Source organism: Doryrhamphus excisus, linkage group LG2, assembly GCF_037039965.1.
Source record: "Doryrhamphus excisus strain RoL-2023G ecotype Guam linkage group LG2, RoL_Dexc_Guam_v1.1, whole genome shotgun sequence".
Taxonomy (NCBI): Eukaryota; Metazoa; Chordata; class Actinopteri; order Syngnathiformes; family Syngnathidae; genus Doryrhamphus; species Doryrhamphus excisus.
Window position 1 is genome coordinate 12667781 of NC_136358.1, and position 11074 is coordinate 12678854.

The 11074-nt window shown below is 41.2% G+C and overlaps 2 protein-coding genes across 2 annotated transcripts; both read right to left on the reverse strand.

Moving 5' to 3' along the window:
• Positions 1-351: 351 nt before the first annotated feature.
• Positions 352-3427, reverse strand: krr1 (KRR1 small subunit processome component homolog). The gene is made up of 10 exons (XM_058078042.2): positions 3274-3427; positions 2740-2915; positions 2526-2660; positions 2315-2440; positions 2139-2222; positions 1578-1634; positions 1197-1367; positions 1032-1109; positions 761-857; positions 352-697 (listed from the first exon to the last, which is right to left on the reverse strand). The coding sequence occupies exons 1-10, from the start codon at positions 3347-3349 to the stop codon at positions 546-548; spliced, it is 1152 nt and encodes a 383-aa protein (XP_057934025.2). The 5' UTR covers positions 3350-3427; the 3' UTR covers positions 352-545.
• A 197-nt stretch (positions 3428-3624) lies between these two features.
• On the reverse strand, positions 3625-10592 carry LOC131132432 (uncharacterized). Its single transcript, XM_058078040.2, has 19 exons — positions 10477-10592; positions 10345-10403; positions 10223-10283; positions 9792-9934; positions 9650-9714; positions 9484-9577; positions 8830-9099; positions 8480-8764; positions 7984-8220; positions 7434-7751; positions 7239-7342; positions 6148-6367; positions 5914-6066; positions 5504-5694; positions 5005-5156; positions 4539-4796; positions 4300-4453; positions 4085-4217; positions 3625-3756 (listed from the first exon to the last, which is right to left on the reverse strand). Coding segments are annotated over exons 1-19 (3024 nt in total). The 5' UTR covers positions 10479-10592; the 3' UTR covers positions 3625-3631.
• Positions 10593-11074: the final 482 nt, after the last annotated feature.

Sequence of the window (11074 nt, forward strand, 5' to 3'; positions counted from 1 at the left end):
GAGCGAACCATGGTGCACATCAGACAATGCTTCTCATCAAGACAATTCAATTTAAGCCACTCATCAGTGATTGAGCACACACCTGACTTAATATAGTTAGGTAAAAATCGGTTTCAATTGTCTCCTTAGGTAAAGGGTTCAGTTACTTATTCCTCCCCCTTCAGTCATTTTTTGCATGCTATCCTCATTAAAATATGAAAACCTATACATGTTTGGGTGGTTTTAGTTAAAGCAGACACTGTTTTTTCATCTGTGTGATTTTGACAAAGATCAGATCACATTTGATGGTGATTTTATGCAGAAATGTGAGAAATTCCAAAAGGTTCAGATACTTTTGCATACCACTGTTAATGAATCAAACATGACATGTTGATTTAATTTCAGTCAGCTGCCCTCCTCGATATGCTTACAAATATAAATATCGACCGTAGAAAACATGGGTGAAATTGGTCTTCTGGTAATCGATCCACCTGTGGAATATCTTTTTGTGCTTCCAGAGTCCATCAAACAAAATATCACATATCATAATACAGTTCAAGCGGTGCTCAGCTTTTGATTTTTGTTTTTTTGTTCTTTTTGCCTGTGGTTACACTAGTAGGAGGTGCTGGATTCACCGGTGGTGCTCCCAGTTTTTTGGTTTTAGCTTTTCTCACTTTGTCTTTCAGGGCAGCGATGTCCAGCCTGCTTTCCAGAGGAGCTGAAACAACAGTTCACGGTTTTAGCCACATAATGTTTCTCCAAGATACGTGACAGTTTCTACCTTTTGCAGCCTTCTTCAATAAAGGCTTCTCTTTCGGAGGAATAAAAGCTTTCATTCGCTCCTCCTGCTTCTTGGTCAGCGCCTTGGCCTGCTTGACCTAAAATAAAATACACACAACAAAGGCGGCCATGTTTGTCATGTCATATTAGGTGAAAGGTGTACTTTATAGCACAAGTACCATCACCTACTAGTACTATGTGGCTTGTACTAACAAATAATTGGCTTGTGGCATATGAGATTTATTAAAACTTTAATAGCGCATGCGTCCCACCTTTATTTCTTCCATTTTCTTCCTCCTTTTCACACTTTCCCGCAGGAAGAACTCTCCCGTGGCCAGCTCCTTGTCAACCTTTTAAAAGGGCAACACATTCAAGTGTGAAAACATGGTAAAAGGTCTCCAGTTATAATTGTATTCTTATTTAACCGTCAAACTGACCTTGCTATCCGGCTGTGGTGGCGGGAATGGTGTGTACTCTTTCTTCACACTCTTCTTTTTGGGCTCCTTGCGCTTGGTCAGATTCTTGTGGCGGAACTTGGGCAGGAAGCGCTCCCAGTTCTGCGTGCGAAGCTCAGTGTCTTTGGACAGTTCTCGTTTGATCATCAGTGTCTGGCAAAAAAGGATTTTGATAACCACCTATGACACTTGTCACTTTATATAAATCACTTGGCACTATTAATGCCCTCAGCTCCAAGTTGACCCTGTTTTGGCAGGGAAACCCAGAGAGATGTGTCTGTCAGTAGGTCCAGAACAAGGATGGAAAACATCTTCATTGGGCATGTGAAGCTGAAGTGAAGAAATTCTGTTTGTGAGGCTTACCTTGATATTATAGATAGGGTGGATGTTCTTCATTGTGTCCATGACAACCTTGCGCACCTACCAAACAACAACATTTCATCTATATATTATGTCAGGGATATTCAACTGCATTGTTTTCGCAAAGCCATGGACCGGGGTCAAAAGTCCTGCACAAAATCACCCAGTTTTGCAGAATCTACTGCAAAAATGTTTTATATGAAAAGCTGTATCCTAATAAACAGGAATGATTATGTTATAGAAAGGATCTTTGACTCATATAGGGCAATAGGCCCTTAAAAATGGGAGGCAATTTGAAAATCCCCACCATTATTAGTGGACCGCTGCAAAAACACTGGAGTGCTTTTAGGGAAGGATTTGCGGCTCTAAGCTGCGTGGTAGTAAGTCTATATTTCCGCCAGCAGAAAGTGCTTGTTGTACACTTGATGGCATGTCAAACTTAATGGCACAGGGGGCTGAAACTCAAAAGGGAATGATTTAAAATGTGTTTTTGTAGTAATGCTATTGTCTATAGGTCTACCACTAAGTCTATGGTTATGCAGGCACAGGAGACAAAGTGCTCACCTCCTTCAGGCCGTTATAGGGCCCCAATGCCGACACTGTGTTGCCCTGCACCATCACATAACAGTTGGTCAACAACTCCAAAGCCTGGAGAAGACGGAAAAATAAAACATTCAGTAGAGCCAGAATTCAGAAAACAAAAAAAAATTCTAACAGCGGTGGCAAATGTTGGGACTCACTTTAAGGGTGGAACCTTTGGGGCCGATAAGACGCTGTCTTCGCTTCACAAATCTTTCCCTGTTCCTCACCAAGGTCCCTATTTTGATGATGTCACACGCTATGCCATCCTCTAATATCCGTACTGCCTGGGGTGGAAAGGAAAAAAAGACATGTTTGAAATGAATATGGACACTGTAGACTTTGGATTTCAGCGATGTGCACTGCATCAACCTGCTCAAAGGACACACTCCTGGCAAGGAGCTTAATGAGATCCCTTGCTCTAATGATGGCATAAGGGTCAAAGGTCTTCTTGGTGGTGCAGACGCTCATGCTTCCCTCAATCAGGTCCAAGGAGGCTTTGATGTGCTAAAAAATTTGATAAACCCTCCGAGCGTTGGAACTCATTTCATTAAATCGACTTTATGTGGTACATCAGTGTACTCACCAACTCTCCTAAAGCCTTCTCCACCAACGGCCAGCAATCTTTCAGGTAGGCTTCTCTGTACTTTGGGAAGAGTGTGGCGAAACTACTCTCCTCCAGCAAACCACGGGGGTTGTCGTCTTTGGTGAAAGGTTGCTCTTTCCATCCATTAGGGACAGTCAGAAGTTCAGCTTCATCCACTACGCGGGAAAAAAACACTGTAGATGATTTGGTAAACAATGACCCTCAATGTAGCGTTATGTGCTAGGAACACAAGGAAACTGACTTAGTTGTGGTGGACGATGAGCAGATCAACCCTATACATATTCAATCACACCCAAAAAGGGTAACAACTCAATAAAAGACCAGTAAATATGTTGTTAATAATAACAATCCAAATTGTTTACAAACAACGCATCGTGTACCCTAGTAAATTAGCTTCATGCTAATTCCTGCGCGTTAACAAACAAGGTGGTTAGCAGTGATTCAAACATCCCACCGAGTGAACACTGGTACCACTTTTGTAACAACACATGGCATAAGACATTAGGAAATTACCTGTTTTTTTGTTGTTTCTGGATTTTTCCATAGGTTTTGCGTCCCTCACGTTGTCTGCCGTGTTCCCAGACTCCATGTTTACGCAAAAGAGGAAGTGACGCGAGATTTTATTCTTCGGGGTTTTACTAGTGTTCGGATGAAGAACACTGCTGACTAGTGCGCCACCAGCAGGCAGCATGACAAACAATGCAGATTTTGAATGGGAATAATTACATAAAACTTCAAATACTATTATTAGGTACTATTAATAATATAACTCAACAGTTGTTTATTATTTAACAAAAGTCAGATAAGGACTCAATGACAGTAAAGTGGAACTTTATGAAACACACTAGAAGAGAAAAAAATATCCAACACTTTATTTCAGCCGTGGTCTGTCATAAAAGGTCGTGATGGCTTTGGTTGCACTCACTGACAGTAGTGTTACTCCCAACATGCTCACTAGACCCACCACAACGAAGATCATTGTCACATGCTCCGTCCCTACAAAAACACGGGGAAATGTAACAGTAACACAATCAGCATTTTCAGGTGCATGCAGAGGTAGATAAAGCTGCTGGATGCTGACCACTCATGCCATAGATGTAACAATTGCCATCTTGTGAAGCGAAAAATGGCAATATTTTATATTTGCGGGCCTGGTCCTAATTAGAATTATTTGCTTTTGTACTGTGGACCACACACCCGGTGACTACAAGGGTGAATGAAATAGATGTGTTATTGTTATGTCGCATTCTGATTTTCAAAACATTTAGTTATGAAAATGCATGCAAGACAGGAATGTCAATATTTAACAGGCAAGCTGACTCACAAGAAGACGGCCGGACACCTGACATCCCCCGGCTGACCATCAAAGGTCCAGCGGACACCACAGCAGCTTGTTTCCACTTTGTGTCCATTATCTGATTGCTTTCTCTCTTGATGCGTTGATGGTTGGTGCAGTTCTACATGATTGAAGGAATAACAGCATTATATTTACTAGTATCATGATTAAGTGCAAGTAAGTGAGGCTTTCACAGGCGTTACCTTTGTGCAGTTGTCTTTATGTCCACATACGCTGGCCAAGCAGTGGAAATAAAGGGGCAGTTCTTCAGGCATATGGAACATTTGCAGGCTGAATCTGCTTTTCTGATCCACGCCGTTAGGAGAAACCCACCGGAACGTCTGGTCAATGGAACAACTAGAGTGAAAGAAAAAAGAATCCCAAGTCATTGAATACCCATTGGGTCATTCCTGTTCTGGGTCTTAACATGTAATTCCCTCACCCATCCTGAAGAAAAATGCCTTTAAGGTCACCCTGTGGTTCGGAGCTCTCCGTAGCCCAGCAGGACTCCACGTGCACCAGGACATTTGAGGCAAAAGAGTTGTTGGTATCCAGGGCAACCTCAAAGAACAGCGTGTCTTCTGGCTCCATACCTACAAAGTCATGAAAGCTGCTGCTATAGGACACGTCTCTGAACAGCTTCATGGTCAAGCCCAGCTGCAGAGAAGCGTTGAACTCCACCAGAGAGTAGGCAGAGAGCCTACAACACAATAAGGAAAATATATATGCAAATTATACAACACTCTCTGGTATGCATTTGTGTATGCCAACCCTTCCACCCCCACTTAAACTGGCATGCCTTTTATGGTACATAGGGGGCGCTACAAACGTCATCTGCCTTTAATGAGCCGCTATTTGTTTCTAATGTCCACAAATGTATTTTCAGAGAGAGTTTATTGTCAACTCACCACTTCAAATCAACGCCAACATGGGCATTGCGAATATAATGTAGCGGATAGACGCACTTCCACACAACTTTCAGATCCCTCCGGCTGATGGCTTCGTCCTTGGTCAACGTCACAGTGAGTGTGTTTTGAAACTCAATGTGAGTTTTATTCAGCTAGGTAAATGAATTCATGATTTATTATAAAAATATTACATTGCCATGATAAAATTGAAGAAACAATGGTGAAATATGAAATGCTTGCATTACACAATGCATGGTTATGTAGTGGATGGTGTCACGTCTGGCAATGCATAAACAAATAATGCAAGCAAAGCAATTGGTACTAATGTTTGCGCTATTAATAATTCTGAAGGAAATAAATAAATATAAATAAATCTGAAAGGAATAATAATAATAAGTGTATATTTTTGCCAAGGTGGTGCATAATGCATCCGTTGACAATAAATATGTAAAAGTAACAGATAAGATCGGATAGGTAGAAGACAGGTCTAGTCACTCACGCGCCTCTGCGTCCCACATTCCGAGGCAATTCTGGGGGTGTGGAAGTGGTACATCAACCCGCTTTCCTCCACTGCACATCTCCCATCGTTCAGCTTCACGTCCACCTTCCCTCCAATGTAAGAGGTCAGGTAGGGTTTTGCGACTCCACCGGTCATCACCGTATCCAGGCACTGACTGAAAAGGCCTTTCTCTGTTGTAAAAGTTGAGGTATCAGAAATCGAAAGGAGAGGTAAGTGACTTTTAAATGTCAACAGCAAAGAGGGATGATCACACTTTTTTGAGCATGACTGAATTTCTTTTAGTCATCGATGAGAAAAGCAAAAAATATATTATTGAAATATTTATCTAATATTTAGTGTTCTAGTCATATTTTTGCTGTTCACAGGTTAGATGGGTGGATTTTCTGTACCGTTGCAGATACGCTGGGAAGGTGCAGGTGGCTGAAGCACAGCGCCCACATCATAGTAGCCTGTATTGCATGCACAGTGGTATGAACCCAAAGTGTTGACGCACTGTGAATTCTGGGGGCATGATTGGGCTTGTGACGCACAAAGATCTGGACCTGTGACAACAAACACACACACACAATTCCACAAAATGTGCAATGACTTCAAACTATTCTCTGATTGCAATCCTCTCCTACCGTCCCAAAAAAGGACCCCATCTCTAACTGAGATGTTAGTACTGTGTAGGGATTCAATATAAGCCATGTGAAGTTGAACTGGCAGAGGCATGTAGTCTTCTTGTTGGGCCGCATCAAAAAGCATCAAAAGAACCTCCGTTTTGTTTGGCTCGGCTGCAGGTTCTATGGAAGCCAGCTCAACACGGACTGCCGGATGGAAATCACTCAACAACAACTCCAACTGGAGGACACACAAAATGAAAACATGAATGACACTTGCAATATTGTCCACACAAATACGGATATATTCAAGAACACACATTTTCCCCACTATTTCACCCACTGTCATGCACATCTAGGCCAATCAGAAGCCTTGGAAAAGCCGCCACAGCTGACATGGTTGCCAATTCAGATTTTTCTGTTCATCAAAATATAGTGGTCATTCAGTTTTTTCATTATTTATTTCCAAATGGTCCAACAAAATCTGATATGAATCCAAAATAATCTCAAACAAATTAATCCATTACAGATACCCAAAAGTAAACAAAATGCAGATTATTGGGAATAATTACACTTTTACAAGCGGAAAACAATACAAAAATAATTCTAAATGACGAATGGATGGAACTTATTGTTGATGTGGACATCATGGTGAGATCGAATTCATTAGTGTCAGACTCAAGAAAAAAAATGTACAGACTGAGATAGTACAGAGGAAACGGACTATGGTAGTTTGTTCCGTGCAATAATGTATTGTATGAAAACAGAAGAAGAATTTAGATATAGATTTTAGATTTAAATGTAATTATTTTGAAAGGGACAATACATATTAATGAACACTCTACATGTACTGTAAATATGTGAGTTTGTAGCCAAAGGCCAATTTCCGTCCCCAGTCCCTGTGATGAAGGTTGATGTTAAAATTTGGCAAAATTCTTCATCGAAATCTGAGGTGTAAGAAAACCAAAGTTTAACTGTAGATGTACAAAAATGTTAAAGCCCGTGATTTCAGATATTTCATCTTGTTTTAGATTAACATTTTTAGTGCAGAGACTAAAACAGCCCAATGTTGAAGGTGGAGAATGAAAATATCGTAACATGCTGTGCCTTACCATATTTTGGGCACTCTCCACCATTGCGGCTGTTGCCTCGGACAACTCATCCTCCATGTCCTCCGGGAGGGAACCCGGCATGACGACTCTGACCGCATGAACTTCTACAGCAGCACAACAAATCAGTGCTGAGAGAAATATACAATAAACGATTACCCATCAATGGTACAAAATACACATAAGACAAGATTTGACCTTTGTCTTCATGTCCGTGAAGTCCAGCCCCCCTGACAAGGAAGCCATAGGTTGAATTATCGACTTTGAAACACAACAGAGTACGCTCTGACTTCCACTGCCCGTCACACTGCTCCCACACTTCAAGGGTGTACACCTTCCGATCGTCCAGCCCCGGGAGACGTAGCTGCGTCTCAGTCATATTGCCCGTTTGCAGCGTGGTGCCATTCTCCAGGGACAGGGCAAATGAAAACACCAAAGCAGAGTTGTGTGTGCCAGGAATCCACAAGGCCATGGAGTCATTTGTGCGGTACCTGAGCTCAATCACACCACGAGGTGCTGGATTCATGTGCAGAATCAAAAAGGTCAGGATGCAAAAATGTTATGACAATTTGTAAAATGCAGTACAGTGCAAACTACAACTACAATAATAAACAACGCACAGTACTTTGATTACATCATTGGCAGATAGTATACTTCTATGTTCGCTTTCCGATGGAGTAAAGCCCAACTGTCTTAAGAGGTATTTATCCTGTTGATGTAAGAGTAATTGCTAATCATCAATAGTTACCTGTGTGTACTGGGAGCATCATTCCATCTCCACAAAGCGCTTCCACCCTTGCATGGTAAAGGCGGCATGGCAGCAACCCCTTCACCGTGTAGTTGGTGACATGAGTGGTGCTCAGCAGGGTGCCCTCATGGTAGATCCTGACCATAGGGATGGACGAGGCGTTCCTCACCTCCCAGCCCAGCGTGTAGTTGTCGGGACCCAACGATATCAAATGCAAGGCCTCAATGCTGGAGTGAGCTGCGTTGCAAAGGGGAGTATGTTAGGTTGGTCTTCATTTTAAAAAAGGTGCACTATTGGTAATGGTTTAATTTCATTTGAACATGCATCAGATTACAATTGAGTGCATCATCATCAGTTCACAGTTCCAAGTGTCCAAAAGGGGTAGGAAGAACCAAAGCTATTAAAGCGAAATTGAAGTTTTAATGAGAATGTAATGTGTTACCCCTAGAGCCTGTCTATGACCACATTTGAGAAAACGCCAACATGAAGAGCTTACCAGTATTTCCATCGTTCAGGATCATTCCACTGTAGCGAGACTCACTCCCTGACCGGCAAACAGTCTGCAGGCCAAACCTGACTCTGCTGCAGGGTTGCAGGTCAGACAAGGTCCATGTAAAATTGTCCGTCATGTGCACCTCTTCCACAACGCGGTCTGTCCCATTGAGATGGAAGGACGTCAGCAGGAAAAAGGAGAGCCTGGACCTCTCAGGGTAGTCCCAAGTCAAAGATATGCTAGTGCTATTCCACGAGCTAACCTCAAAGTTGACAGGAACAACTGGATCTGATGAAAAAAAACAATATACTTAACAGCGGCGCCCACTCTCAATATAATCCACCCGGCCTTACCAGTTACAGTAGAGAGGCAGCTGACAAGGTGGGCATCTGCAATGTCCACACATACTATATAGAGCGTGCAGGAGTGCATGTTCGTGAAGAGATAATGGCTGGAGGTGGTCATCAGTATGCTCTGGATGTCACTGAAGTCCTGGTCAATACGGTGCAGTGTCACAGTGCTGCTGCTGGAAGAGACTGGTATTGGTTGGCCCTCTCTCCATGAGAACAGCAACGTGGAGGAAGACTTGGACTGCAGCTTGATCGGATAGCTCACAGAGTGACCTGGGATGAAAACAATGACTAAATAAATGATGATAAACAAATAGAGATATTCAAGATGCAACAATCATTAAGATAAACGATCTTATAGTCCTGAAATTTTGTATTAACTTTGAAGATGTCCTTACAAATCACTCACACAGTATGTTTATGTAACTCCAGTTTGGCTTGTTTTTTCAAATTAACAAAAAAAAACCCCATCATTTCAGTAACAATGCACTAATGCAGAATCTAACAGTAAAAGCGACACATTTTGCTGCATGATTTGACTGGGAAAAAGCAGCACCATCAGGTGGACAAATATAGTATACAAATAAAAAATTGAAAAGCTGGTGGTCCAGTTGTGTGATCAAATAACCAAAGAAATCCACAGTCATGTATTCTTACCGAAAGCCAGGAAGACGTTTTCATCCTGGTAGAAGAAGAGTGTGCCATTTGCACACGGAAACACCTCAGCGGGACCCAACAAATCCAGCATAACCTAAAAACAAAGAAGGATTCTGACAACAGTTTCTGACATTGAGCAAAAGCAGTTAGTATAGTATTCGATCACCTGTGTGGTAACTGTCGGATGTTCCTGGGGTTTCTGTCGACCAGTGACTTTGGTTTGCATGGTATCTTACAATTACAGATCAGCACATCATAAGAATGCAAACAATTTCGGCAGGTCAGTACACTAAAGATAAAATGCTTACCTGGGGAGATAGTTAAAGTCCATGTGTGAATTGTGTCTCCATTTTCAAGGGTTAGTTTGTTCTCTACACCTGGAGGTAGAGCCAGTGAAGTCACCTTGCCCAAAGTCTCAATGTATTTTAATTCTGTGTCATTGAGCCAGATACTGTCATCATAGTCGGAAATGGACAAAACTGGATTCAGTATCAGAAAACAACTACATATTTAGTATTGCTGCATTTACAGTAACAGTTGTTGTATTTATCTTTTTTCCTTTTCCTTCTAAATGTTATTCAAAGCTTTAATTTGGAAACACAATCTATGAGCAGATGAACGAATACGTGGGGGGAAATACAAACATAGCATTACATTCATTTACTACAAACATTGAAAACAAACAAAATGGCGCCCAGGAGCGGAAAGAAGGAAAACAATGAAAAAAGTACGTTTTCACCTTTTAAGAAAATCGTTCATGTCCAGCCAGCAAATGGAAAAGGAAACGCCACCAGCACTCCCTAATAAACAGAATATGACAAAAGCATAATTATATATATTTAAACGCACCGCCATACTTACCGTATAGTAAATTAAGCAGTAGCGTGACAAGGACGAATGGAAAAATGTCTACGGAATTCCTGTTGATAACGATATCAAATTAATATTAATCAAAAACATTACGGTTAATAATTGAATTGTGATTTTTCTCACATTTTCTTCGTGATTCCAGCAAAACAAATAACGTATTTTATTTATTTATTTTTTGGTTAATGGAAGGCCTTACGAGAACTGTTACACCATTAATAAATGACAGGTGTGTGATTACGTCACCCGTGAACCCGGAAGTTAAAACCCAAACTAGTTACGAAGTTTACGATTTTAGAATTACTTAGATTACTTGGATTATTGCACTTTATGTGGTAAATATGTTCAGACCTATCAACTCTTAACTGGTATACTAGCTTGTCGTGGTGACATTTAGTCAGAAATTTTACACTGGGCAGTCTCTATATGGGTTTCACAAGTGCTTCATATTATGGCCAGTAGGTGTCAGTGTGCACCCAAATATACATTCAACGTGTGTCGTGGGTGTGGGTGATACTGCAAATGCAATTTGATACCAAGTAAATACAAGAGCAGTTTTGCCAATACTGATATTTTTTTGTAACTTTGCTTTAATTCACGATTAATCATAGTGAAACATGGGTCAGATGCTTTGTCAACAAATTTATTTTTGAACAATTTTGTGTATATAGTATAAATAACACAATTATAAGACAATGGAACAATATTAACAACTATTATCTTT